The following is a 27,603-nucleotide window of genomic DNA, read 5'->3' on the forward strand; positions in this document are numbered from 1 at the left end:
ACCGGAGCCTCAAGGGAGCTTGTGCTGGGCTCAGCGTTGGCCCCAGGTCACACGGAGCTGACACCACGCTTGTGCTGCCCCCATTCAGCCCAACAGCCGGGCCTCACCCCGGGCATGGAGGAGCCTATCAGTGTGGCGGAAAGTGCCCGAGCTCAGGGCAACGGCGAGCGTCCTGCAGCCTGGGGCCCTGGACCAAGTTGAAACAGAGGGGGGTGGCCAGCGTGGGTGTGGGGAGCTGCTGTCGGAGGAGCAGCCTGGATCCGCCTCTCCCCTCTGTGCTGACCTGGCTACCCTTCCACTTGCCCGTGTCCCCTATCCTTGCTGGTCCAAGTCACCCTTTAACTGCTGGTATCCCCCACCCCCACCCGTCCATTCACTCACATCCCTGTTGTCCCTTGCCTTCTCCAAAGAAAAAGGAGACATGGTTTACTAAGTGATCTTCATTTTATTGGCTGCTTTGTTTGAAAATTCTTTCAGAATTTGCAGGGTTGGGCACTGAGGCCTACAGAGGCCAATATCTGGGGAAGCTGAGTCAAAAACTGTTTCAGCCGGGCGCTGTGGCGCACGCCTGCCATCCCAGAGGCTGGGGAGGCTGAGGCAGGAGGATCGCGAGTTCAAAAGCAGCCTCAGCAAAAGCGAGAGGCTAAGCAACTCAGTGAGACCCTGTCTCTACATAAAATACAAAATAGGGCTGGGGATGTGGCTCCATGATCAAGTGCCCCTGAGTTCAATCCCCAGTACCAAAGAAACAAAACCAGTGGTCAGCCCAGCCTGGCTCTCTTTGCCAAGCTACGTCTAATTTTACCGCTGGACAGCTGTGGGGTAGACTCTGGGTCCTCCCTGAGGTGAGGGGAAGGCCCCAGGGCTTGGCAGTAGCTAGGAAATATGACTCAATTGACTCTGTCATCTCTCACAGGTGACCCACGGGCTCAGGGCATATGATGGCTTGTCTCTGCCTGAGGACACAGAGACTGTCACCGTGGGCCGGGCTGGCTGGAGCTACGCATACCTTTCTGACGATGAGGACCTGCTGGCTGACGATGCGTCTGGAGGTGCCAGGGGCCCCAGCTGGGAGAGTGGGCTGCGGGGTGGGGTCACGGTTCTTCCCACTGGCCCTTCAGGAGTCCACGTGAATCCCACCCCAGGCAGGGCCTCGGGAGGTGGGCCACGTGCATCCTGAGTCCTGGCCCTGAGGACCTCAGCATCCTCCACTTACAATCTCTGTGACCTGGGCTGGTCACCACTCCTCTTTGTGGCCTGGGAGCATTGGGGCCGCTGGGGAAAGTACTGGCAGTGCGCAGTGCAGGGTGATCACCCAGCCTCTGCCCTGTGTCCTCCTCGTCCTCCTTGGAGGCCAGTCTGCCCCAGCCATCGGACAAATCACGGAGTCCCTGGAGTTTGGGACTCGGTCCACACCCTCTCTGATGGAGTCCCCTAAGCTGACTTCACAGGCCAGCTTTCCTTGGGCAGGTGGAGGAGGGCAGCCGTGACTCTTCCCTGCACGCGCCAGGGCCCACAACCATATCCAACAGCTGAGAAGTGCTCTGGGAACGTGTGAACGTTGCTGAGTGTGTCTCTTTTTTGTTTGCAGATGACCTGGGCAGTGGGGATCTGGGCAGCGGGGACTTCCAGATGGGTAAGTGGCTGTAGGTCCCCAATCTGCCCCCTTGGAAGCTCCAGAGCAGGCCTCCTAAGCAGAGGACCCCCCTTCTGGGCTGATGGCCTGGAGGGCTCCCTGGGCCTGCCCTGGGGAAGGAGAGGCAGGTGCACTCTGACCTGTAGACAGTCCGGGCGCTGGTTGGCCAGTCCCTGTGAGGTTGGGGTTAGCAGGCTGTGTGACAGTCACAGGAAAGAGCCACTCAGGGCAGTGGGCACCCAAACCTAGTTTTGATGGGGACTGAGAACCAACCAGCCACAGGCCTCTGAAGCAGCCTGGGCCTCCTCAGGAGTGGGGGCACTTGCCCAGCTGGTAGGCAGGGTCGTCCAGGAGGGCCAGTGCAGGGGGAGGGTTGGGCCCAGCTTGGCCTGGTCCTGACTGTGACCTCCCTCACCTGGACTTGCCTCCGCCTCAAGTGTAGGTCCCTATGGGATGACAGGACCTGGGGGCCAGGTGTGGCCTGGGAATGGGAGTGTCAGGCAAGCCCCAGGGACATGCCACATCCCAGGGTGGTGGGTACTGAGGCCCCCGGCCTCTGCCAAGCCAGCCAGTCAGCTGAGGCCCCGTCTGGTGCTCCCTGCTATTCAGAAACACCTGTCTCCCTGCTCTCCTCCTGCCTTGGGCTCTTTTCTGCGCTGCAGTGTTTGCTTGCCCAGCTTCCGCCACTCTGCATTTCCGGCTCCCCTCTGCCTTTGCTCCCCACCCCTGCCTCCTCTGTCTCTGTCTCTGGGTCGCTCCATCTCCCATGTCAGTTGCTTCTCACCTCCCCCTCTCTGTGCTGGCATGATGGTTGTGGAGTCTGATAAGGGGTCTCGTCCGTCAGCCCTGGGCCCCTCCTCGTCCTCCCTCCGGCCCCTCCCTTGCTCTCCTGTTCTCCTTTCCCAGCTGACAGGAGGCCTGTGTCTACCTCAGGACAGGCCGACCCCAGGCTCACTAGGGGACCCAGGGTGCCTGGGGAGCTCTGCTGGGCCTGGGGAGCACTGGGAATTGGTGGGGTGGCCTGCTCAGGCCTAGGGTGGACAGAGCGTGTCCTAGTCCACCTCAGCACAGGGCTGCTCCGGCCTCCGCTCCTGCCTCTGCTTCAGGTAGGGTGGGAAGGAGGCAGGAGGGAGAGGGCTGGCTGAGCCTGCTCACCCCCAGGCCTCCGCCTCTAGCTGCTCTGCCTCTTCAGCTCCGGGGCTCAGGAAGTAGGCCTCACCTTTGCCTGATGCTCAGGCACAGTGGCAGGACAGCAGCTCAGGCTGGAGACCCAGGGCTTGCCCTGACCTGCCCCGGGCCTGGGAGAAGGGAGGGAAGGGGTCAGGCTGGAGAGTCGGGGCCCTTCCCAGGCCCCAGTAGAAAGGGGCTTTGTGGAGCTCTGGCCCCCTCCCCTGGGAGTGGGTACATTCCTGGGCAGAGGCCCGGCCTCCTCGCCTGCACTGGGCTGTGGGCTGAGGCCAGGGGCCGGGGTGGGGGACTCTCAATGGGCCTCTGTGCCGGCTCACAAGAGGCCTCTGTGGCTGAGCTTGCAGCCCCCACGCTCTGGCCCACAGAGCCCCACCCACCCAGCACCCAAGAGCCCAGCCCTGCTGGCCGGTGGCTGTGGTTCTGAGCGGACCTTCAAGAGCGTCCTGGCTCAGGGTGGAAGTCCACCCCTGACCTGCTCAGCGAACCAGCCCAGGGCGCTCACCTGGGCAGCACAGGGAGAGAGTCCTGGCTCCGGGCTGCGCACCACTGGGCCTGGGGGCCAGGGGGAGGTGGAAGACCCCTGCTGCTCCCTGTGCCGCCTGCCCGCACGCGTCTGCCCGCTCTGCCCGTGTCTGCAGCCTCTCTGAGCCCACTGCCCGCTCGGCCTTTTGCACTTGGGCTTGTTCTGCCTCGGCCTCCCTAGCCCCCCTCCCCCACCCTCCTTGTCGGCTCCTGTGGCGCCCGTCCCTGCTCTTCTCCTGAGTTTCCTTTCTGTCCCTGCTGGAGAGTGGTCTCCACGGGGACAGAAGGCTGCCTCTCCTGCCCTGACATCTCCTGGGCGCACAGTGGGCCCTCCATGTGGACTTGTTAAGGGGATGGATATCTTTCTTGGATGGGAAGAAATAAAGCCAGATCTACGTCCTGGGTTTGTCCTGAAGTCAGGGTTATAATCACAGCCACGCCCCCATGCTGTTGGCACCAGCCCTCATGTGGGCACTGCTCTTACCTAAGGTTCCAGGTGGGGGCTGAGAGCATGGAGGGGCGGGGTGCTTGCCTAGGGTCACAGGGCTGTCACGGGCAGCTGAGCTCCAGAGGCTTCCTGAGCCGCACGGCCTCCGGTGCAGCGTACCCACTCGGTGCCAGGCTGTGTTCTGAGCCCTCCATACCCACTGAAGAGTCCTTGGTGACTCACAGCTACTTGGTAATTTATAATTTATACCTTCATTCACAAGCAGTATTAGATTTCATGCATAAAAATATTTTGTACATAGTAGGTGCTCAAGAAACGATTGTGTGTGTGTGTGTGCGCGCACGCACGCACGCACGCACTCGTGTGTGCGTACACATACACCCATCTGTGTGTACCGCAGCCCTAGGGTATGAATTGAGTCAGCCGGTATTTATCCAGCATTGACTGTGGACTAGTCTGTGTGTGTGACTCATTTGCCACTGAATTTCATTTGTCTTTGTAACACATCGGAACTCAAGAGCATTGTAAAATGCAGTGACTACCAAGTGTCTTAGGTGTAGTAAGTGCTGAAGGAAGAATGGTTGTGTGTGTTCACACCAGGATGACGTGAGTTTTCTCAGCAGTCACTTAGAACCCCCTGCCATGTGCTCACACTGTGCACGTGCCGGGGCTCAGGGGTGGGAGAGAGCCGAGGGTCCCCCCGTGGAGCCGTCAGGTGGTAGGGAGAGAAAGTGGCCTGGGTTTCTGATGCCCGAGAGATCACTCTGTTTCAGAGACTGTGCGTGAGCCCAGGAAGGGGTGTGGTGAGCGCAGCACCATTTAGCTTCTTGTGGCACCCAGTGGTACATGCGGCTGACACCCCCACTTTACCGGAACAGAAGCCCAGAGATGGAGTCGGTGCCGAGATGTGGCTGACCCCGAACGGTGATTTCCGCTGGGCACAGCGGGTCGTGCCTATAATCCCAGCTGCTCAGGAAGGCCAGCCTGGCCAACAGAGCAAGAGACTTTGTCTCAAAAAATCAAAACAAAAGACCCATGATTGTTACTGTCCACGTGTAACCCATCAGGGCCTGAGCAGCGCAGGGGAAGGGTGCTGTGGGAGCCCCGAGGAGGGTCCCTGGCCAACCAGGGCAGCTCGGGCAGTCTTCCTGGAGGAGGCAATGGCTGAGCCACATTGGACAGATGAGGGGACCAGCCAGGCTGGAGAGGCACATCCCTGTCACACACAGGGAATCCGTGTCGGGCCAGCCTTGTGTGCAAGCCACGTGCCTTGTTCAGCCTTCCTCTGAGCCCCTGGGGTCTCTGCACTGTCACTTGGGTTCTGGGTCAGCCCGTTTGCCCTCTTAGTTGAAGCCCCTCTGTCGGGCTGGGGCCTCTGCAGTGAGCCCTGGGTAGGCCACAGGCCGTCGCAGCCTGGGTTCCATGGGCGAGCTGGGCCGGGCTCACAGGCTTCTGTCAGCCTGTGGGGGGCCTCCAGGGCTCCCCCTTCCGCCATCCATCCAGCAGCCGGAGGCCCCCACATGCCAGGCCAGGCCCTCACGTTGGCAGGCCTCCCCTCTTTTCCAGTTTATTTCCGGGCCCTGGTGAACTTCACCCACTCCATCGAGTACAGCCCTCGGCTGGAGGACGCAGGCTCCAGGGAGTTCCGGGAGGTGTCCGAGGCTGTGGTGGACAAGGCAAGTGGAGGGTCGGGGAGCCCCCTGCGGATGGCGGGTGGGCAGGGGAAGGCGCCGGGGGCTGACGGTGCCGTGTCCCTCTGCAGCTGGAGTCGGAGTACTTGAAGATCCCGGGAGACCAGGTGGTCAGCGTGGTATTCATCAAGTGAGAAGGGTCCCTGGGGCTTGTGTGGGGCTGGGGCGCCTGCAGGGGCCAAGGAGGTGGCAGAGGAGCCTGGGCGCAAAAGGCCTGATGGGAGAATCACTGGGGTGAAAGGTCAGGAATTGGAGGGGGGGAATTTGGACACTGAATGGCCCTGCTTTGGGCCCAGGTTGTGCTGGATGGGGCCTGGGCCTGGCGGGGCTGAATGGAGAAGCCGAGAACACAGGCCTCTCTCTCCCCCTGCCCCTGCCCCTTCCCACCCCAGGGAGCTGGACGGCTGGGTCTTCGTGGAGCTGGACGTGGGCTCAGAAGGGAATTCGGACGGGGCTCAGATTCAGGAAGTGCTGCACACGGTCATCTCCAGGGGCTCCATCGACTCCTATGTCACCTCCCCCCAAGGATTCCAGTTCCGACGCCTGGGCACAGGTGAGCCTATTCTGGGACTTGGGGTCACCTGCTCTGGTTTCTTAGACTTGAGTGGGTCCCCTCTTGGTGTCTCCACTGTGAGCTTTCCTGGTTTGGGCTTGTCCTCCACTAGGCACAGAGAGCTCACTACCTCCTGAGCTGCCCCATGGGCCCTGCGGGGTGTCGGCTGGGGCGGAACTCTACATGCTCAACGTGCACCCACCAGCCCCCATTCCTGCCCACCCCGTGCAGACATTTGTCCACTGTCCACACCACCACAAACTTGCATCCAGCCACGGTTGTTTCCCGAGCACCGAGGCTATGCCAGGCCCTTGCATCCAGGCTGCTTAGCAGTCCCTAGGAAACAGGGTCCTCATATTTTGGAGATGAGGAGGCTGAGGCCCAGGAAGGAGGGGGCTCGTCCACACCGTGCAGGCAGACAGTGGAGGGGCGAGAATGGAAACCAAACCCTGCGGCCATAGCATGTGACCGGGTGAGAACAGGCTTGGAGAGAACAGGAAACTGGCCAAAGTGGCACAGTTGTTGGACGCGGAAGCCTGGCCCTCCTGCTCAGGGTCACGACTCGGACTCCCATTTTGACCGCAGTCTAGTCTTCCGTATGCGAGTTCAGTTCCTTCCTCTCAGCTCTGACTCCCAGCCATCTCCTCTCTGGAGAGGCTCCAACATGTCACCTCCCTCTGACTCAGTGGAACCCACAACAGGACAAACTCCGTTCCTGCCATGGCTTAGCCCAACCAGGAGAACAGTGAACTATCACCCTCTGCACTGACCCCAGGACCAAGCTTGCTTGGTTGGCATCCCCTGACCTGGGCCTGAAGATGGCTGGGCCGCCCTCCTCACCCAGCTTCAACCAGTCCTGGCTGGAGGCGGAGGGTGGGATGGCCGGGCCCTCAGCGCCAGGCCTCGGGTGGGATGGCTGCTGACCACACCTTCCTTTCCAGCACAGACCCCCCCACCCCCGCTGGCCGCTGTGGGGGTTGCAGTGACACCAGGTGAGAGTGTGAGCCCGGCTGGGGTCCAGCGGGACACCTAGAGAATGTAACGGGCGGAGGGGAGGAGGGCGAAGGCCTGGTGGCCGGGCAGAGCCTGCGGCTGCCTTCGCCCTCCCTGTCCCTGCTGGCCAGGCCTGTGGCCCGCCGTGTGCGCGCAGTGCCTGCATGTGTGTGGCATGTCAGTGTGTGTAGGTCCATGTGGGGGTGGATGAGGCCACTGCCACTGTCCCGTGCCTGTGCGTGCTGTGGGTGTGTCCACTGAGTGCTCCTGTCCCCGCCATGTCTGCCACAGTGGCCTGATGCTGGGCGCCCAAGCCCACTCACAGCCACGCGGTGCCCGTGCCATCTGCCGCACGCCCCGCAGCCTCCCGCCTGCGCCCTGACTCCCTGCACCCCCACAGTGCCCCAGCTCCCCAGGGTCTGCACCGAGGCCGAGTTTGCCTGCCACAGCTACAATGAGTGTGTGGCCCTGGAGTATCGTTGTGACCGGCGACCTGACTGCAGGGACATGTCCGATGAGCTCAATTGTGGTGAGCGACTGTCTGGGGACACAGGTGGCTGTGGAGGGTCAGGTGCCTATGACCGGGTCCCAGAGTCGATCTGGGGCTGTGAGAGTTTGGTTCCGGCCCAGGGAGACAGGGAAGGGTGTCGGTAGTCGGGGCTGGGGTGCTAAGCGTGGCAGGGAGTGGGCTTGAGGGATGAGGGAGGGTCTGAGGGACGGGGGGCTCAACACCAAGGGCTCTGTCCACAGAGGAGCCTGTCCCGGAGCTGGGCACCGGGCCATCAGTGGTGGAGGCGACACCTCAACTGCACAGGCCAGAGGCGGCCGCCACACGGAGGCCACCAGAAACCCTTGCTCCCCATCCTCTGCTGCCCAGTCCAGACAGCCCCGGGCCCTGTGGGCCTCAAGAGGCCATGTGCCACAGTGGGCACTGCATCCCCAAGGACTACCTCTGTGATGGGCAGGAGGACTGCGAGGACAGCAGCGACGAGCTGGGCTGCGGTGAGCGAGGGGTGCGGGGGTCTGGCGTGGGGTGCTGGGGGAGCCATTGCTGAACCCCGCCTGCTGCCCACAGAGCCCCCGCCGCCCTGTGAGCCCAACGAGTTCGCCTGTGGAAATGGGCACTGTGCCCTCAAGCTGTGGCGCTGCGATGGCGACTTTGACTGCGAGGATCACACGGACGAGGCCGACTGCCGTGAGTGTCCCAGGGTCTGGGTGGCACCCCTGCTCCCACCCACCCCAGCCCACTCCTGCTGCACCTCTGCCTCACAGGGTGCCACCTTCCCTGATGCTGGGCAGGCCCAAGCGTAGGCATCAAGCAGTGAGGACTCCTGCTCTGGGCACCTACCTTTAGTCTTTGTGGTCTTTAGTCTCTTCTTTGCTCCTGGCTTTCACGGGGGTCAGATGAATGACTGAGGGCTGATCCGCCTGGTCCCCTTGATGATGGGGACCTTGATGTGTGTGTGCATCAGAGTCTTCCCCTATGGGCTGGCTTTACCCATTCTCTGCTGCTGTAACAGATCACCTGAGACTCGGTGCTTTATAAGCAAAAACAGTTTAGAGAACTCACAGCACTGAAAGCTGGGAAATCCAGGACTGAGGGACCACAGCCTGTGAGGGCCTCCTCGCTGCAGCCTAACATGGAGGAAGGCATCAGAGTGACAATGAGAGGGGACCAGCCATCCTTTTTAATAGCAGCCCACGCCTGGGATGGTAGCAGTAGCCCATGCTTGAGTGCAGAGCTCTTGGGACCCAGTCACCTCTTCAGGGTCCCACCTCTTGGGCTGTGGGCTGGGATTCAGTTTCCAACACGTGAATGTCAGACACTGTCGGACCATGGTACAGGCCTAGAGGTTTCTCACCTGAGGCTGGTTCTGTTATTTGCTTCCCCATCATCCGGCTCTTGGCCTATCTGGTCATTCGTTCAACCATCTACCCCCTGATTCACCCAGCCTCCTGCCTGTCATCTGCCACCCAGAGCCACAGCCAGTTATTTACCAGCTACCCAGCGTCCTCCCTCCCACGCAGGCCACCGTCCACCCATCCGTCCTCTCTCCATCTTCCAGCCCTCCATCTATTTGTCTCCCATCCGCCATCTATCCACCACCTATTCCTCTTGACAATGCTTTGGACACTGCTGATATCTGACAGTTACCCAGGTGGGGAGGCTCATAGAGAGAGCAGTATGGGTTACCTATATTTGCAGGTGCCAGCCTCTTTGAGGGTCTTGATTATTCAAGGTGGCACTTCTGTAACAGAGGGTGACTGAATATATGAGGTCTGGGTGTGTTGGTCTGTATTTCGTCACTATAATGAAGTACATGAGGCAGGCTAGCTATAAAGAAAAGAGGTTTATTTAGCTCACAGTTTGGGAGGCTGAAAGTCCAGCCAGCATCATGTGGGCTCTGGAGAGGACCCCCCTTGGCTGCATCATCTCCTAGCAGATGTAGGAGCATGTGTGGGAGGAAGAGTTCACATCTTGAAACAGGAGAGAGAGACTGGGCTCCCGCAGTCCCTCCCAGGGTACCCCCATGAGGGCCCAAGGACCCCCAGTAGGCCCCACTTCTCTTTTTAATATTTATTTTTTAGTTGTAGTTGGACACAGTAACTTTATTATATATATATATATTTCTTATGTGTTGCTGGGGATGAACCCAGGCCCTTCACTTGCTAGGCGAGCGCTCTACCACTGAGCCCCAGCCCCAGCCCCTAGGCCCCAGCTCTTCAAGGTCCATATCACCACACTGGGACCAGACTCCCAACCCATGAGCCTTTGCAGGACAAACATCCACGCCTCAGCAGCCTGGGTGACACTGCTGGGCTCTGACGTGCAGGGTAGGGTCCGTTTTGGGGAATGCAGTGGATTAAGTGGTGGAGGCGGGTGTGTAAGGAGCTGTTTGGTGGCAGACTTGTGTCCTGCTGGACATGACACTGTTGGCCATGATGTGGCAGCAGTGGCCGGGCCTGGTAAGGGCAGCTCACCAAGGTGAGATGACATAGTGACCTTGGGGACCTCTGAGGAAGGTGGCAAGGAGGGTGTTGAGGTGGGTAGGGGACGGGGAGCCGCCTGTGGGCAGTGCCCTGGTGCCCACACCCCCACCCACTCTGTCCCCCAGCTGCCGGTCACTCTGAGGATGTGTGCAAGCCCACGGAGTTCCGCTGTGTCTCCACCAACGCCTGCATCCCTGCCAGCTTCCACTGTGACGAGGAGAGCGACTGTCCCGACCGCAGCGACGAGTTTGGCTGCAGTGAGCAGGGACCTGGGGGCAAGATGCGGGCCTGGCCCTGGGCAGGGTTCTGCTGGCCCTTCTCCAGGCCCAGCCACTGCCCCTCCCCCTCTGGGCTCCGCGGGGACCCTTCCTCTCCGTGTCACTCCTCCGACCCCTCACTCCTGCTCCCGTCTCCCAGTGCCTCCCCAGGTGGTGACCCCTCCCCAGGAGTTGATCCAGGCTTCCCGGGGTCAGACAGTGACCTTCACCTGTGTGGCCATTGGTGTCCCCACCCCCATCATCAACTGGAGACTCAACTGGGGCCACATCCCCTCTCATCCCAGGTGTGACTCTGGGCCCAAGTGGGGGTGCCAAGGGTATAGAAGCAGTGCCACCAGTGGCCCAGGCCTGACCCACGACTGTCTTGGGCCCACCAGGGTGACAATGACCACCGAGGGTGGCCGTGGCACACTGACCATCCACGATGTGAAGGAAGCAGACCAGGGCGCCTACACCTGTGAGGCCATGAACGCGCGAGGCATGGTGTTCGGCATCCCCGACGGAGTCCTGGAGCTCATCCCCCAGCGAGGTGCCGCTGCCGGGGCGGGGGTGGGGGTGGGGCGGGAAGGGGCACCAGCGCCCGGTGGCGTAGGGTCACCTGCCACCCTGCCCTGCCGCCCCACAGGCCCTTGCCCCGATGGACACTTCTACCTGGAGCCCAGCGCCTCCTGCCTGCCCTGCTTCTGCTTTGGGGTCACCAGTGTGTGCCAGAGCAGCAGTCGCTTCCGGGACCAGATCCAGCTGCGGTTTGACCAGCCCCATGACTTCAAGGGTGCGTGTGTGGGCGGGTGCTGTGGGACGCGGCTCCAGACCCCGGTGGACACAGAGAGGGCACGTGGGGGCCAGTATGTGTTGGACAGACCAGGACCAGCGGGCAGGGAGGGACACGGGGTTGCTGAAGAAATACTGGGCCCCGCAAGGGAGGCGTCTCAGGAAAAGCAAACACTCAGGAAAAGCCACACCACACCTGGTCCGGGACGCTCCCGGCCACGGAGAAGACGGGGGGCCAGTCTCCTGCTGCACATCCTGCTGCCTGCGCGCCCTCGGTCTCCTTACCAGCTTGTGTCTCAGTCTGTCCATCTACAAAATGGGGGTGTGAGCCCGCACCACCTCGCCTGTATCCCAGCTACTCAGGAGACGAGGCAGGAGGATTGCAAGTTTGAGACCAACCTGGGCAACTTGTGGAGACCCTGTGTCAAAATAATAAGTAGACACATCATTAGGTTATAAATAGGGGAGCATCAGTCACTCCTAGGTTTTTCTAAGGCCTGAAGGTCGGTCATGTAGGTCACGTAGGACAGTACTTGGTCCCAGGCAGGTAGGTAGTCGATACTTTGGAAATTTTGTCATCTTAGTTCTCAACAACCTTGTTCTGAGTCTGAGAGGGGCCGGGGGTCGCTGGAGTATGACAGCCCAGGCTTTGGCCTCTTCCCAGCCCAGGGCTGCCCTGCTCTACTGCCTGGGTGACAGTGCGCCAGTCATTTTCCTCCTCTGGGACTTTTTCCCCAAATATAAAGGCCAGCAGTGGAACTTGATCCTCTGTCACTCTGACAGCAGGTTGGCTGGGCGGCTAAGAGGACATCAGGCTGACCTGGGTTCAGGTCTCAGTGGTGCCATCTGCCCCCCCCCCACGTCAGGCAGCCCCTCCTTGCCGAGCCTTGTTCCCTTCCTGCAGCGTGGAGAATTGCGCGCAGGTCTAGGGGTCGCTCCTTGTGCACTGAGCCCCCAAAGAATCTTGCCTGACGTGCTACTTCTTCAGTTGGGGACCACAGAGGGTCGCATGGAGCCTCCCACAGCTGCCCTCCATTGTGTTTAGACCACTAACGGCCCCCCTTGCTGAGCACGCACTTGGCACCTTGGCTTCACGTGGCCAATCAGAGAACGGCCAGTAGTGTTTGCTCGCTCAGGGCTGTTTGGGGATTTCAAATGGAAAGCTGGAGGCCAGAGGAGGCGGGGAGGCAGGCAGGCTGTCGGGCTTCACGGGGTCACACACTATTTACAGGCAGAGCAGGAAACCAGGGCTATCTGGTTGGAATGTGGATGGTCAGGGCAGCCAGGATTCCAAACCAAGCAGGTGGCCTGTGTGGGGGGGTTGAGAAGGAGGAGGGGCCCTGAAAGCATCCCCAGGAAGGAGAAGAAGGGCCTGGGTGGTGGAGCCTGGATCAGGGGCTGTGTGGTCATTCTGCACAAGGGGCTGGATTTCTCCATGTTCAGGATCAAGTGTTGATGCTTTTGACAGACAGATGTGGATTCAGTGTAAGGAAGAACTTTCTAAGAGTCAAAACTGTCCAGATAGTGGGGCATGGTGGTGCATACCTATAATCCCAGTGGCTTGGGAGGCTGAGGCAGGAGGATCATGAGTTCAAAGCCAGCCTCAGCAAAAGCGAGGTGCTAAGCAACTCAGTGAGACCCTGTCTCTAAATAAAATACAAAATAGGGCTGAGGATATGGCTCAGTGGTCGAGTGCCCCTGAATTCAATCCCTGGTACAAAAAAAAAAAAAATCTGTCCAGAGCCAGCCAGGACGGCCTTGGGGAGCAACGGGCTCCCCATCTGCTAGAGGTCCACCAACCAGCGTGGTACGTCTCCAGCCCTTTATTTTTATTTATTATTTATTTTTTGTATTTGTGTATGGACATAATGCCTTTATTTTATTTATTTTTATGTGGTGCTGAGGATCGAACCCAGTGCCTCTCACGTGCTAGGTGAGCACTCTGCCACTGAGCTACAACCTCAGACCTTTTTATTTTTTATTTGGAGATAAGATCTTGCTAAGTCACTGAGGCTGAACTCAAATTTGCTATCCTCTTGCCTCAGCCTCCCGAGTGGCTAGGATGACAGGGCGCGCCAGTTTTTGATCACCCCTTTAGTGCACCTGTTTTTAGGCATTTGAAATCTATTTAAATTTGCTCATTTTATCTTCATAATAATTCTAAGAGATGGGCCACTGTTAGCAGCATTTTACAGGCAGGGAAACTGAGGCCTCTGCCCAGACTCATGCATTTGGAGCGCGGTGCAGCCAGTGTTGGTCTTTGGTCCTTCGTGGCTCTCTACTGCCCCCGCTGGGCTGCCCCAAGCCTGACAGTCCATGAATCTCTTACCAAGCAAAAGGCTCTGAGAAGTCCCGCTGCAAAGAATCCCCCTGACCTTTCATTGATCTTGCAGTGCCCAAAATGGCTCTGCCCTCCCGGAGTGTGCCTGGGGAGCACTGCCTGAATCTTCGGGAGGAAGTCAAGACTGGAAGGGGAACTGTCATGCTTTTTTTTTATTATTATTATTTTTTCTTAGTTCTTGGCGGACACAACATCTTTGTTGGTATGTGGTGCTGAGGATCGAACCCGGGCCGCACGCATGCCAGGCGAGCGCGCTACCGCTTGAGCCACATCCCCAGCCCCTGTCATGCTTTTTTTTTAACTTGGGAGAGAGACCACAGTTTTCTCTAAGTCGGGTTTCCCCTAGAACTTGCCCACCCTTCTAGACTCCTGCCCCTCGAGGTGAATGTTCTCAGACACGTGCTGCGGCCCTCAGCCCGCCCTCGCCCCTGCAGGTGTGAACGTGACCATGCCCTCGCAGCCGGGCATGCCGCCGCTGTCCTCCACGCAGCTGCAGATCGACCCTGCCCTGCAGGAGTTCCAGCTGGTGGACCTGTCGCGCCGCTTCCTCATCCACGACTCCTTCTGGTCTCTGCCGCAGCAGTTCCTGGGCAACAAGGTGCGGCCCGGCTGCCCCGGGAGGGAGAGGCCGGGCGCTCCTCCCGTCCTCCGAACCCACTTGTGCTCTGCTGGTGTAGCGTCTGCTGCCAGGGGAAGGTGGCTCGGGCCCTGGCACAGCCCCGGGCGGCAGCTCCTCATGCAGGGCAGGATCTCTGCCCACCACTCTCCTCAGCCTCGGGAAAGGGCTGGCATCCTCTCATCCAGGGAGCCTCCCCTGACCACCGTCAAACCCAGGCTGCGTGAGCGTCCCCGCCTCGGCCTCCTGGGGCACAGCGTTACGGAGCTGCTGCCACGGACTGAGCACCCCAGAGGCAGAGCTGGACTCTTGCCTCCTTGCTCAGCACCAAGCCCTCTGGGAGCAACAGGGAGGCAGAAGTGGGGGGGAGCCAGAGGCCGGGCAGGCTGCTCATGGAGGGGCACCGGGCACCACATGCCCACAGCTGCCCTGCACTTATCTGCCCTGTGTCCACCAGGTGGACTCCTATGGTGGCTCCCTGCGCTACAAAGTGCGCTATGAGCTGGCACGTGGCCTCTTGGAGCCAGTGCAGCGGCCAGACGTGATCCTGGTGGGTGCCGGGCATCGCCTGCTCTCCCGAGGCCACAAGCCCACCCAGCCCGGAGCCGTGAACCAGCGCCAAGTCCAGCTCTCTGAGGTGAGGGGCACCTGAGCCAAGGGCAGGTGGGGTGCGCTGGGAGGTGCTGGCATGTCATTCTGCCACTCTGCTGCCACCAGGAGCACTGGGTGCACGAGTCCGGCCGGCCGGTGCAGCGGGCCGAGATGCTGCAGGTGCTGCGGAGCCTGGAGGCCGTGCTTCTGCAGACGGTTTACAACGCCAAGATGGCCAGTGTGGGGCTCAGCGACGTCACCATGGACACCACCGTCACCCATCCCACCAGCCACGGCCGTGCCCACAGCGTAGAGGAGTGCAGGTGCCTGACCTGGCCTGGCGGGGACCCCAGGACCCTGACAAGGGTGGAGGAGAGACAGCCGGGCCTGGACGTTTCCACAGCCCCTCTTTCAATCCTGCCCCCACAGGTGCCCCGTCGGCTATTCTGGCTTGTCTTGCGAGAGCTGTGATGCCCACTTCACCCGGGTGCCTGGTGGGCCCTACCTGGGCACCTGCTCTGGCTGCAATTGCAATGGCCATGCCAGCTCCTGTGATCCTGTATATGGCCACTGTCTGGTGAGTAGGGCCAGCTGGCACTTGGCGCTGGAGGAGGAAGGGGGCAGGGGCAAGGGCAGGTGTGAGGCTCCCTGTGCCCGCATTGCTGCCAGACCAACTACCATGGCCTTTAGATGCCTGGACAGAGGTACAGTGTCCAGACAAGGGACATGAAGCTCTCATTCCCTTCCCCCGCCCCCATCAGACTGATCCCAGAGAGAGTTGTGTGGGGCGTGGGTCTTCCAGGGGCGTCCCCAAGGAAAAGGGTAGATGTCAATTTTATTTCTTAAGAATAGTGGAGGAGGGGCTGGGTGGTGGCTTAGAGGCAGAGCACTTGCCTGGCATGTGTGAGGCCCTGGGTTTGATCCTCAGCAACCATTGACAACTAAAAAATTTTTAAGAAAAAGAACAGAGAGGAACTTCGATGGTTGGTGCTGACAGAAGAGAAGGCTCGAGGCGGGCGGAACTGCTCTCTTCGAATCCCTGAGCACCCTCCAGGGGCAAAGGACTGCGCGCCCCCAGGGGCAGATCTGGCCTGCGGGTGCAGAGTGGAAGCGGGTGGCGGTTAGGTCCTTATAGGCCTTTGGAACCACCTATGAGACTGGCTGCCCTGGGGGACACTCCGCAAAGCTGTGGACTAACTACTTCCAGCCCGATGGGGGAGGCTGAGCCGGCCGGCCTCCGAGGCCCACCCAGCCCCCTGGCCAGTTCTGCCGCTGACCCTGAGCCCTCCTTCTCCCTGCCCTCCTAGAATTGCCAGCACAACACGGAGGGACCGCAGTGCAACAAATGCAAAGCTGGCTTCTTTGGGGATGCCACCAAGGCCACGGCCACCGCCTGCCGGCCCTGCCCTTGCCCGTACATCGATGCCTCCCGCAGGTCAGACCCGTGTATGGGCTGGGGCCGCGCTCTGGGCAGGGAGGCGGGAGACTGGTCCCTGAGTTGTCCTGTGCTCATGCCCTTGGGCCTCTCTGGCTCTCACTCTCCCTCTCTGGCTTCCTGCGGTCACTGCAGATCAGGAACAGGTGGGCCAGGGGCCACATCGTGCCCACAGTGTACCATGTCCATGGGGACGGTGGTCCTTTCCCCAGGGGAGTGCAGGGCCTGGCCCCCAGCCTGCCCCATGCGCTGCCCCCTTGACACCCACAGATTCTCTGACACGTGCTTTCTGGATACCGATGGCCAAGCCACCTGCGATGCCTGTGCCCCCGGCTACACAGGCCGCCGCTGTGAGAGGTGAGGGGAGCCGGCGGCGGGAGGTGGGCTGTACAGGTGGGGCGCAGAAGAGCTGCTCACCGCCCGCTCTCCCCCAGGTGTGCCCCTGGCTACCAGGGCAACCCCATCCAGCCTGGCGGGAAGTGCAGGCCCACCAGTGAGTATGGCGGCCACATCCCCGACACCTCCCCCTGCAGCCCAGCCCAAACCCCAGCATCCTTGGGGTCTGCCTGTCCTAACCGAGTCCCACCCCAGCCTACCCTGCCAACACCCACCTCGTGTCCCCAGACCAGGAGATTGTGCGCTGTGATGAGCGGGGCAGCATGGGGACCGCTGGAGAAGCCTGCCGTTGCAAGGTACGCACGCCACCCCACCCAGGCCGGGGCCTGGCACCTCCACCGGGCGAGGGAGGAGGAGGCTCCGTCCTCCCCTGCCTTGGCCTGTGGGTGGTATCTAGCTGGAGGCTGATGGGCCTGGCTGTCTGGTCTTCCACACCTTGAGAGGTGGCCTGGCCTCCGGCCGCAGCGCTGGCTAGGGAGTCAGGCTCCAGCTGTCCTTGGAGCAGGCCTGTGCTGTCGGGTCTGCACTAAGCCCTTGTCCCCACCACATGGTCAGTCCTCATGCTGAGACGGTGGTGCAGGTGCCGTCATCCCTAAGTTACCAGGAGACGGAGGCTCCGAGAAAGGAAGTCACTTGCAATAAGGGTGGGAGAGTCAAGTGTCAGTGGAGAAGAGACTCGAGTCAGGCACTCCAGGTCTTTAATACCTTGAGCAGTCATTTCTTGTCCCCTCCCTCCAAAGGCTGGAGATAGCTGTACCTACCTGTAGAGGCACTCAGGGGTGTAAATAAGGTGATGACTAATTAGCCCAGTGCCATAAATTGTAACAGCAGTGGTTTTAATCAAATTGTCTGTTTCACATCTAAACTTTTTGGGAGCCTCCTAGAAGGCAGAGAGAAAAGGGGGAGAGGGTTGCATAAGCTTCTGTTAACCGGAGAGGTATTGTTCAGATAGCGGTGACACGATCTGTCTTTTGATGACTCTACTGGGCTTCGGGTCCCATCTAGACTGTGGGACGATTCAACCGGAAGCTCCAGGCAGCCCCTTCCGTGGGCTGTCCTGCAGCTCCCAGCTCTGTGCCTGCAGAACAACGTGGTAGGGCGTCTGTGCAACGAGTGTGCCGACGGCTCCTTCCACCTGAGTGCCCGGAACCCCGACGGCTGCCTCAAGTGCTTCTGCATGGGTGTCAGCCGCCAGTGCACCAGCTCCTCCTGGAGACGCGCCCAGGTAGCCAGCCGTGGGCGGGCGGCCAGCCGGCAGGATAACAGGCCCAGGGCGGCGAACCGAGGATGGGTCTCAGGCCACAGCCCCACTGCGGCCCCTTCTCCTCTCGCAGGTGCTGGGGGCCTCCTCGGAGCCCAGTGACTTCAGCCTGACCGACGCCGCAGGCGCCCACACCACCAGCGCGGGCATCTCGTCCCCCATGCCCGGGGAGCTGGCCTTCTCCTCCTTCCACAGCCTCCTGTCTGGACCCTACTTCTGGAGCCTCCCTTCGAGTTTCCGGGGGGACAAGGTGGGCAGGGGTGGGAAGGGAAAAGGAAGCGATCATCAGAAATGGCACAGTCCAGGATTGGGAGCTAGAGGGTCGTGGTGTCTTGGGAGGAGGAGGAGATTCCCTGCCTGGGAGAGGTGGCTGGGGTGGTGGCGGGGGTTCCGCTGAGCACCCATCTGCCTGTGTCGCAGGTGACCTCCTACGGAGGAGAGCTGCGCTTCACAGTGACCCAGCAGCCCCAGCCGGGCTCTGCGCCCCTGCACGGGCAGCCACTGGTGGTGCTGCAGGGCAACGGCATCGTCCTGGAGCATCACAGTGCCCGGGAGCCTGGCCCCGGCCAGCCCAGCGCCTTCACTGTGCCCTTCCGGGAGGTGAGCGGCCTGAGCGGGGCCCTGCCTGGGGCGGGTGAGGACAGGCCCCTGGGAAGTCGGCCGTTAAGTAACTTGTCCTTTCCTTGACAGCAAGCCTGGCAGCGGCCTGACGGACAGCCGGCCACACGGGAGCACCTGCTGATGGCGCTGGCGGGCATCGATGCCCTCCTGGTCCGAGCATCCTACACCCAGCAGCCCGCTGAAAGCAGGTGCCTAGGGCCCGGGCAGGAGGACGGGGGGGGCTCAGGAGGGGGCTGTCGTCCAGTTGGTACAACAGGGCGCAGCCTGCTAGCCAGCTCTGCCACTTACAGGCCACATGGCCTTTCCGTGTCTTGTTCTCTCCGTCTGTCAAACGGAGCTCATACTGACCGCTTCCCTCACGGGCCTTGGCTCTGGTCAGGGACTGGAGTCGGTTGCATGTGATTCCCACGGTGAACCCACAGGGAGGAAGGGACCAAGCAGGGATGTGTCTGGTCAAGTCTGGCCCCGCCTCCCCCAAGGGAGCTCTGGCAGGTCAATTGCCCCGCAGAGGCCTTGGACTGGTCACCTGGGGAGCTGGGGTGTGACCCGTCTGGGCAAGGAAGGGTACTTCTCTGGAGAAAGTTGCAGGTGTGAGCCACTTGCCTGGGCCCAGGCAGCTGCTGGGGAAGGAGCCAGGCATCTGGACAGGGCCACACAGCATCGTGACATTGGAGCACAAACGAGGCCATCAAGTGTAGGACCCCAGGCGTGCCTGGCCCAGAGCAAGTGGCTCACTCAGTGGCCTTGTCGTGCTCAGGATCTCTGGCATCAGCATGGATGTGGCTGTGCCTGAGGACACTGGCCAGGACCCTGCGCTGGAGGTGGAGCACTGTACCTGCCCGCCTGGGTACCGGGGCCCGTCCTGCCAGGTGAGCTCCAGGCCAGCACCTGTCCAGCAGCCCCATCCAATGTGCTCCCCGCTCCCCTACCCCTCCCTAGGCACCCCCCAGGCTCATACCCCTTCTATCTTCCTGTCCCCAGGAATGTGACACAGGCTACACACGCATGCCCAGCGGCCTCTACCTGGGCACCTGTGAACGCTGCAGCTGCCACGGCCACTCGGAGGTCTGTGAGCCTGAGACTGGTGCCTGCCAGGTGAGCCCCGCCCCCTTCCTCTCCACCCCAGGAATCTGTGGCCTTCAGGGACCTAGCCTCAACCAGTGCTCTGTCCCTCCAGGGCTGCCAGCACCACACAGTGGGCCCCCGGTGTGAGCAGTGCCAGCCAGGATACTATGGGGATGCCCAGCGGGGCACGCCACAGGACTGCCAGCCGTGCCCATGCTACGGAGCCCCTGCTGCTGGCCAGTGCGTCCCGCCCCTGCCCTTCCTGTGTACCCACCCCTGCCACACTCCGTCCCTCCGGGTCCTCTTGAGGGGCAGAGGTTAAACCCGTCTTAGGCTCCCCGACCTGTCATTTGGTGGAAGATGCGCTTCACCTTCAGAGCCTCTACCGTATCTGTCGAACGGGGACAGCACCCCACATTAGCCCCTGTGTGACAGCTGAGCAGAATGGTGCTCGTGGAACTCTGAGCATGCGCCCTTCCTCCCTTTCCTCCCTGGGTCCAAGGGAGGGTCCCCGGGGAGAGGAGGGCCTGCTGCCTGCCTCACGGGAAACTTGCCCCATGCTCTCAGGGCTGCCCATACCTGCTTTCTGGATACCGACGGCCACCCGACCTGTGACTCGTGCTCGCCAGGCCACAGCGGGCGCCACTGTGAGAGGTGAGGCAGGGACGGGAAGGTGAAGCTGTGTAGGAGGGGTCTCCTCGAGTCCTCAGGTGGGCCCACTGTCCTGTCCAGGAGGAACCAGGGGCCTCCCACTCTTCCTTGCACGGGCCCCTGGAGGCAGTCAGCTCCCTTCCCTGGAGCCTCCACCTCCAGCCAGGTGTTCCGAGCCTCGAAGGCCTCAGATGTGCCGGCCTGCAGCTCACCTTCAAGCCCCAGCACCCCTGTCCCACCTGGCCCCTCTTCCCAGGAGACCCCTGTTGCCGCAGGTCCTGGGGCCAAGGTCCCATCTGGCTGACCCACTGCCTAGAGCACATTCCTGCCCTTTTCCCGTCTGTTTCCCCGTCTGTACAATGATGAGTTGGGCTAAATGGTTTCTTCCAGCACCTGGGGGACATGGAGTCCAAACACAGGCGCCCACCCCAGGCCTGCCCTCTCAGGCTCCCCAGCTTTCTGCTCTCTCTGCAGGTGTGCCCCAGGTTACTATGGCAACCCGAGCCAGGGCCAGCCTTGCCGGAGTGAGTAGGGTTGTAGGGTCGGGCTACCCATTCTCCCGGGTGGCGCCAGGGCAGATCCTTTGTTCCCCTGTGACCTGGGTCCGGTGGCTCTACCTCTCTGACCTCAGAGATGAACTGGGTGCCTGGTGCGGTTGCATGCTCAGCAGTGGGGCTGGGGGTGCTGGGTGGGCTTGGGGGCTCCAGCTGCGGCTTTCCTCCACCTCAGGAGATGGCCAGCCACCAGAGGGGATAGGCTGTGGCTGTGACCCTCAGGGCAGCATCGGCAGCCAGTGTGATGCTGCCGGTCAGTGCCAGTGCAAGGTCAGTGCCGGGCCCGTGCCCCCCAGTGGGAGGGACTCCAAGGCCCCTGAGCGGGGGGGGCGGGGGGGCACTGGGGGGCGGGGGCTGCTGCTGGGAGTGAGGAGACCCCCGAGTTCCTGCACACATGCTCCACCCACCCACCCAGGCACAGGTGGAGGGCCTCACCTGCAGCCGCTGCCGGCCCCACCACTTCCACCTGAGCGCTGGCCACCCGGACGGCTGCCTGCCCTGCTTCTGCATGGGAGTCACCCAGCAGTGTGCCAGTTCCTCCTACACCCGCCACCTGGTAAGAGCCACACGGCCCGCCACTCCCTGCTGCTCCCCCAGCCAGGAGCCTGGCGCAGCCAAGTCCCGGCTGCCTGTGAGGACAGCCATCCCTGAGCCCCTTGTACTGCCCGTCCCAGGCCCACGCCCAGTGACACTGACTCCCGTCCTTAGACCCTCCCTGTGCCCCCATTATGCCCATTCCAGCCTGAGCCCTGCATCTCCCCATCCTCCACCCTGATGTGCCCTCCCCTACGTCTCCCTTGATCTCAGCAGGCCCCATTTCCTGTCCTGATAACCTTTGTCCCTGTCCCCTGTCCCCATATGCCTGCCCTGTACTAGAATGACACCTGATCCTCTCTCTGCTGCCAGATCGACACCCGCTTTGCCCCTGGGGACTTCCAAGGCTTTGCCCTGGTGAACCCTCAGCGGAACAGCCGCCTGACGGGAGGCTTCACTGTGGAGCCCGTGCCCGAGGGCGCCCAGCTCTCCTTCGCCAACTTCGCCCAACTTGGCCATGAGTCCTTCTACTGGCAGCTGCCTGAGGCCTACCAGGGTGACCAGGTGGGACCCGTGGGGGGCTGCAGACCCTCCCCGAGCACCTGGGTCCACGGGGACTCAGACACACTTCACCCCAGGGGAGTCTTGGTGGGCGGCCACCACATCGTGGTTCAGTGTGTGACCTTGGGGGTGAACCTTAGCTCTGCCATCTACTGGCAGGACACCTCCTCATAGCCCTCAACTCCGGGTGGCTGGAGGATTGGAGACCGAGCCTGGCACACTGTGTGTTCAGCTGTTAACAGTGATGAGCTTTTGTGCAGTTTCCAGCAAACAGGCTCCAGGCCAGGCCCTTGAGACACAGGGACAAATGGGACACGATTTCCGTTTCATCCACTTGCTCCCTCTAAATTCACTTGTCTACACTGCAGGCTTCGTGCTGGGTGTTGGGTGTAGTAATTTTATTATGGGGCGTATTTATCCAGTGCTTCCTGTATGTTAGGCATCGTTCCAAGCAGTTTCACGTTTCATAAGTCACAACTTATAGGAGCCAGGTAGTCCCACTGCCCCATTTCCTACATGAGGAAACAAACTCAAGAGAGACTGGGGAACTTCTCTAAAGTCCCACAGCTCCTAGGTGGCAGTGGCAGGATTCACACTCAGATTGCCCTTAAAGTGCTACACTAGCCGGGTGTGGTGGTACACACCTGTAACCTCAGCAGTTCAGGAGGCTGGGGTGAAAGGATTGAAATCCTTGGGGTCAGGGCACTGCTGAAATATCAAGGCCAGCCTTGGCAACGTAACAAGGCCCTAAGCAACTTGGTCTCAAATATGTGTGTGTGTATATATAGGAGCTGTCTCGAAGTATATATATATGGCCAGGTGCGGTGGCACATGCCTTTTATCCCAGCGACTCGAGAGGCTGAGACAGGAGGATCTCAGTTCAAAGCCAGCCTCAGCAAAAGCAAGGCACTCAGCAACTCAGGGAGACCCTGTCTCTAAATAAAATACAAGAAAAAATGGCTGGGGATGTGGCTGAGTGGTCCAGTGCCCCTGAGTTCAGTCCCTGGTACCAAAAAAAAAAAAAAAAAAAACCAAAACCCAAACTAGCTAGGCCGGGATGACTGTCTTTATCGCTCTGAACAGGGTCCAGGGACGGTGGTGTGGGATGGTGTTGGGGACAGGGGTCTAGGGTGGACACTGGGGCAGCCTTTCCTGGTGTTCCTGGAGCTGTCTGCCATCCTGGGGACCCAAAGGAAGTGGGGCTTGGCACAGGAGTCCCCTGCTGACCTGTGCTCCAGCAGCTGCCCCCAGGGTCACTTAGGAGGGGAAGCTCTATGGCTCCCCTGTCCCTGTTCCATGAGCAGAGCCAAGTCCCATGCCCATGCACAGCTGGCTACCTTCAGTCCCTCTCCTTCCTCGGTCCCTTCTCTCCTGGCCTCCCTGTGCCCTGTCCTGCTGCTCTGACCTCTCTGTCTCCTTCCTGCGGTTCCGCGCCACTCAGAGGGAGGCATACTTTGCGCGGATGCGCTGGGCTCACCAGGTAGGCCCTCACTTTGGGAGGTGTGACGCCGGTGTGACAGGCATGGCGTGTTCCTGGGTGTCCTCACCCTGCGTGTGGAGATGCCCAGTGCCCAAGACAGTGTGGGTCTGCATGAGCTCAGGCTGTTCCCACGGCCCCAGGGTCAGGGCACCGCTGTGTTCGGCCCCTCGCTGCTGCCCAGGGGCATGTGCCTCTGGCTGCCTCCCCGACTGTGTCATCTGACCCTAGTGCCAACCACCTGAGGTCAGGACAGTGACCGAGGTGGCAGGGAAACTAACTTGACGCTAATCCTTGTGACCGTACCTGGTCCCCCAGCTTTCCCTGGCATTGCCCCCAGGCAACCATTAACACCCCCCAGGTGCACATGCCCATCTAGCACCTGGGGTAACCCGTGTGCCAACCCAAACAGGGGAGCATGCACCTTTCTTCCCAGTCATTGTGGCCCCTCTGGCCACCGGGTCCCTGGGAGCACATTCCTCCCAGGGCTCCAGCTCTGGGAGCCTGAGGGACTGAGCTGGCCTGTGACCTCCACCCCGTCAGAACCGCACGTCCCTCTCAGAGGAGCAGTGGCGGGCAGCCGTGACATCTGGGAGGATCCCCGGACCCCCAGAGGGCAGGGGCCAGGCCCAGCGGGCGTCACAGGTAACCCAGGCCTGGCTGGGCCAGGCTTGTCGGGCCCCAGGGAATAGCCTTTGACTGAGACCCTGGCCTGCCCGGGTCATTTTTCCCCATACCCATCTGGGCCCCTCCTGGTGCCCAGTCCATCCCTGAGTTCTAGAAACATTCCAGAGCCACAAAATGGTGTGGGTTGGTGCCATGAGCCCCGGTGGAGGGTCAGGCCTGAGGGGCAGCTTCCCCTGCCCAGATGCCCAGGTGGCCTCCAGCACTTCTGGTCTTGGTGGCACAGAGCTGTTTGCCCGCCTCTTGATGGCCAACCCCTGGAGGGCTTATCCCCAACAGGGGCAGCCTGTAGTCAGTTGGCCCTTCCCAGGATGTGCCCACCTGGCTCCTGGGGAGCAGAGGGTTCTGTCGGAGCAGCGGGCTTTGGCCTTTGTGCACGGAAGTGGGGGGGGGGGGCTGGCAGAGCCTCCCTCACGGGCATCATCTCTGTCTATCTCTGCTCCTTTCCTCTGTCCCTCCTCTCCCGGTGCCCCAGGTGGACGAGGCCCAGAGGCGGATGGACGCTGAGATCTGGCAGCTCCTTGCCAACTTTGCCGCCCATGACCACTCCCCTCACCGGGGGCTGCCCCCTCGCCCCCAGCCTGCCCTGCGAGCAGCTCCCGGGTCCCACTCCTCCTTGCCCTCCTCCGACTCTCCCTCCTCCTCCTCTTCCTCCTTTACTGCCCTGTCTTCCCCAGTGAGCTCTCAGGTATGTGCAAGGCGACCACCAGGAGACCCCCACCCTGACTCCAGCTGCTTTGAACCAGCTTCATAATCTCTCCGCTGCCTGGGCCGACATTTCTGTCAAGTTTCCCTTTAGGTTGATCACACGCCCCTTAGTGATGCTGTGGTACATCTTTAAATGTGTGTGAAAGGGCCACTTCGTTCTTAAGTGTTTCCCTACATGCGGCTTAAATCTTGGGGTCAGGTTTGGGGAGATGCTGACCCCGGCCACACTTAGAGCAGCTGGGGTGCCCCGGTCCAGAGCGGGAGGCAAGTTCCTCAGAGAAAGGGGCCGGCACCCGAGCTTGGGGCGGGATGGTCCTGTTCCCCTGCCCGCTGTGGCCCGCAGGCCCCGGCCCCTGCCCACGCTCTCACCGCCCGCCCTTCTGTCCTAGTTCTCTCTCTCCTACGAAGGCTTCTCTCTGTTTCCTGCAAGTCTCTGGTATTGGCAGCTGCCCCGAGCCTTCCTGGGGGACAAGGTAACGAGGAATCGGGAGGGTCACAGGGGGGCAGAGAATCCTGAAATGTCAGAGGGTCCTTTGTTAGAGCCCGCTGTGGCTCGGATCTGGGGACTGAGGCCTTCAGCGAGAAGGGGACTTGCCTGGGCTTGGCCCTGGCCCCTCCAGCTGTCTCACCTGCAAGGGCTTCTCCAGCCCTGCTGAGGCTCCCTTGACCCTGCGTCCGCTGCTGTTCTTGGTAGTGCCTCTTGATAGGCATTCCTTCATTCCAAAAGCATTAAGTGCTTACTGCTGCCAGGCACGCACCCCTGTGTCTCAGCCACTCTCCAGAGACCGAGGCAGGAGATGATGAGTTCAAAGCCAGCCTCAGGAACTTAGAGAGGCCCAGAGCAACTCAGACCCGATGTCTCTAAACAAAAGTAAAAAAGGGCTGGGGATGTGGCCCCGTGGTTAAGTGCCCCTGGGTTAAATCCCTGGTACACAGACACAAAAGTGCTTACTGCGTGCTGTGTCACGTACCAGCAGAAGGGGACTGGCCTCCCAAAGCTCGCTCCTGGTCTGATGGTCATTCCTGTCATTGTCCCTGTTTTTATTGTCATCATCGGCCTGGGTTTCACTTGAGTGCTGGCATTGCTATTGCTTCTGCCTGGTTCCCAAAGCTATATAGGGGCCCCTTCAGCGTCTACATAAGATGGGATGAGTTAACATTCAGAGACACCCCAAGACCGCCAGGGCAAGGGGCACAGGTGTAGGGGCGTCTCCTGAAGCCAGGGTGGAGGTGAGGGCAAGTGGTTGAGCGTGGTGTGCGTCCTCCTGTTTCCATTTGAGGAAAGTGGGGCTCAGAGAAGTTAAGGGACTTGCCCAAGAACGTCCAGCCAGCAGAGCTGCAGTTGGAGCCTAGGTCTTACAGGCTGCAGAGGCCTCCCCCTCCGTCGCTGTGCCGCCATGTGCACCCACAACTTGCTAGAACGTTGGTCCTAGATGTGGCTATGACCTTGCTGGCCTCCAAAGTCAGTAGGAGAGCAGGGGCTTCTGTTGTTGTTTGGGTCTGTCCCTGCCTCCCTACCCACACCCCGGGGCTTGCAGAGAGCAGCCCCAGGGGCTGTGGAGCCCAGGGCCTGGCAGGTCGTCAGCATGTGATTGGGTAGTGCTCACCACTGAATGAATACGCAAGTCAGCCAGTGGGGTGGGCATCACGGGGTGGTACTGAGCTGTCAGCTCAATACCCGGTGGCTGAAGAGAGAGGAAAGTCCAGTGGGGTGAGCTGGAGCCTTGGCCACTCTCATGCAAACCCCTCTAACAAGCTCCAAAACTCTTCTCCTCCTGCCAGTAGAAACCCAAGTCCATCAGGCTTGTCTGCAACAAACCATCTCTTGGCTCATTAAACTGCAGAATCCAAGGACATCTAGCATCAGGCATGGCTGGATCCAGGGGCTCAGCAGAGCTTTGGCTCAGTTGGTGCCATTTTCCAGCTTCTTGTCTGACTAGAGAAGGGAGTCTCTGTCTGTCCAGAAGAAGGAGCAGTGCCAGGTTCCCTTGTCCATCCAGGGTGGGAGTGGGGAGTGGTGGGCTGTGCAGATTGGCCAGGACTGGAGGAGTAGGGCCAGGCCCCTGGAATAGAGGAGGGCTCTTGCGTGTAGAGGAAGCATCGTTCCTTAAAGAGCCCCGTGTGGTTTGCAGCCAGAGGAGGGTGGATTCTGGGCAGAGGAAACTTCACCGACGCAGGAGGCGAGGCCTCTGAGGACACCCTCAGCCTCCGCCCACCCTCGACTGAGAGCTCTTGAAGCTTTGAGGCTTCCCGTGGCGGGACCGTTACCTTGTCCCCTTTGGGGAAATTCCTGTAAATGAAAAGGGGTGTGAAGCTCGTTGACTGGACCTTCAGGCAGCGGGGAGCTCGGAGGGAAGCCGCGCTGCGTCCTTCCGTGTGTGAGGCTGGGAGGGACAGAGAGATGACCTGTTCCCCAGGCAGCTGCAGGCCACGCACTGGCCTCCTGAGGAGGGGAGGTGCAGCACCGGTGGGCCCGACCTTCCCTGGGTGGTCGAAGCCCACTCCCGGGAGGGCAGAGCAGCCTGTGACGGGAACTTGCCTCTCCGCAGGTGGCAGCCTACGGCGGGCGGCTGCGGTACACCCTCTCCTACAGGGCAGGCCCGCAGGGCAGCCCGCTCTCTGACCCCGACGTCCAGATCACGGTGAGCGCTGGACTCCTCGGTGGGCAGGTGGAAGCCACCCACCTTCCAGGTGTCCGTTCTTCAGCCCTGGGGGTTAGGCTCAGGGCCCCCACTGCCTGGGTGGACAGCACCCGCTTCAGAGAGCAGAGCACGAGAGGCCGAGTGGCATGAAGGGTCTGAGACGGGTGGCGGTCCCCTGAGAGCCACTCAACTCCCCTCCTGACCCCCCGCGTCTCTCCAGGGCAACAACATCATGCTGGTGGCCACCCAGCCGGCTCTGCAGGGACCTGAGAGGAAGAGCTATGAGATCGTCTTCCGAGAGGTGAGGGGCCCTTGGCCTTGGCACCGGATCTGACCCTACCCCACCCTCCGACACGGCTGCCCCTCATCCCCGCCCTCCCCTCACAGCCCTGGGT

At 61.0% G+C, this 27,603-nt stretch overlaps 1 protein-coding gene across 24 annotated transcripts in view; it reads left to right on the forward strand.

Moving 5' to 3' along the window:
* HSPG2 (heparan sulfate proteoglycan 2) overlaps nucleotides 1-27,603 on the forward strand; it is an 89,922-nt gene that overhangs the window by 28,709 nt on the left and 33,610 nt on the right. For 5 of the 24 annotated variants that reach the window (XM_081306939.1, XM_081306956.1, XM_081306962.1 and 2 more), the window contains exons 2-40: nucleotides 917-1,052; nucleotides 1,592-1,636; nucleotides 5,361-5,470; nucleotides 5,557-5,615; nucleotides 5,878-6,038; nucleotides 6,980-7,030; nucleotides 7,432-7,560; nucleotides 7,782-8,033; nucleotides 8,107-8,226; nucleotides 10,148-10,279; nucleotides 10,440-10,584; nucleotides 10,678-10,829; nucleotides 10,926-11,080; nucleotides 13,828-14,010; nucleotides 14,486-14,665; nucleotides 14,746-14,942; nucleotides 15,049-15,196; nucleotides 15,927-16,054; nucleotides 16,325-16,411; nucleotides 16,489-16,547; nucleotides 16,679-16,746; nucleotides 17,514-17,675; nucleotides 17,785-17,961; nucleotides 18,132-18,311; nucleotides 18,402-18,520; nucleotides 19,090-19,201; nucleotides 19,314-19,427; nucleotides 19,510-19,637; nucleotides 19,965-20,051; nucleotides 20,523-20,572; nucleotides 20,778-20,872; nucleotides 21,018-21,158; nucleotides 21,509-21,700; nucleotides 23,139-23,177; nucleotides 23,718-23,819; nucleotides 24,334-24,546; nucleotides 24,956-25,039; nucleotides 27,116-27,208; nucleotides 27,429-27,509. In XM_081306939.1, coding sequence (XP_081163065.1) covers nucleotides 917-1,052; nucleotides 1,592-1,636; nucleotides 5,361-5,470; nucleotides 5,557-5,615; nucleotides 5,878-6,038; nucleotides 6,980-7,030; nucleotides 7,432-7,560; nucleotides 7,782-8,033; nucleotides 8,107-8,226; nucleotides 10,148-10,279; nucleotides 10,440-10,584; nucleotides 10,678-10,829; nucleotides 10,926-11,080; nucleotides 13,828-14,010; nucleotides 14,486-14,665; nucleotides 14,746-14,942; nucleotides 15,049-15,196; nucleotides 15,927-16,054; nucleotides 16,325-16,411; nucleotides 16,489-16,547; nucleotides 16,679-16,746; nucleotides 17,514-17,675; nucleotides 17,785-17,961; nucleotides 18,132-18,311; nucleotides 18,402-18,520; nucleotides 19,090-19,201; nucleotides 19,314-19,427; nucleotides 19,510-19,637; nucleotides 19,965-20,051; nucleotides 20,523-20,572; nucleotides 20,778-20,872; nucleotides 21,018-21,158; nucleotides 21,509-21,700; nucleotides 23,139-23,177; nucleotides 23,718-23,819; nucleotides 24,334-24,546; nucleotides 24,956-25,039; nucleotides 27,116-27,208; nucleotides 27,429-27,509 — 4,866 coding nt within the window. The remainder of the gene's footprint in view (nucleotides 1-916; nucleotides 1,053-1,591; nucleotides 1,637-5,360; nucleotides 5,471-5,556; nucleotides 5,616-5,877; nucleotides 6,039-6,979; nucleotides 7,031-7,431; nucleotides 7,561-7,781; nucleotides 8,034-8,106; nucleotides 8,227-10,147; nucleotides 10,280-10,439; nucleotides 10,585-10,677; nucleotides 10,830-10,925; nucleotides 11,081-13,827; nucleotides 14,011-14,485; nucleotides 14,666-14,745; nucleotides 14,943-15,048; nucleotides 15,197-15,926; nucleotides 16,055-16,324; nucleotides 16,412-16,488; nucleotides 16,548-16,678; nucleotides 16,747-17,513; nucleotides 17,676-17,784; nucleotides 17,962-18,131; nucleotides 18,312-18,401; nucleotides 18,521-19,089; nucleotides 19,202-19,313; nucleotides 19,428-19,509; nucleotides 19,638-19,964; nucleotides 20,052-20,522; nucleotides 20,573-20,777; nucleotides 20,873-21,017; nucleotides 21,159-21,508; nucleotides 21,701-23,138; nucleotides 23,178-23,717; nucleotides 23,820-24,333; nucleotides 24,547-24,955; nucleotides 25,040-27,115; nucleotides 27,209-27,428; nucleotides 27,510-27,603) is intronic. The other 19 variants (XM_081306944.1, XM_081306953.1, XM_081306945.1 and 16 more) reach the window with 10 other exon arrangements.

Source organism: Spermophilus citellus (genome assembly GCF_964194105.1).
Source record: "Spermophilus citellus genome assembly, chromosome: 9".
Classification (NCBI taxonomy): Eukaryota; Metazoa; Chordata; class Mammalia; order Rodentia; family Sciuridae; genus Spermophilus; species Spermophilus citellus.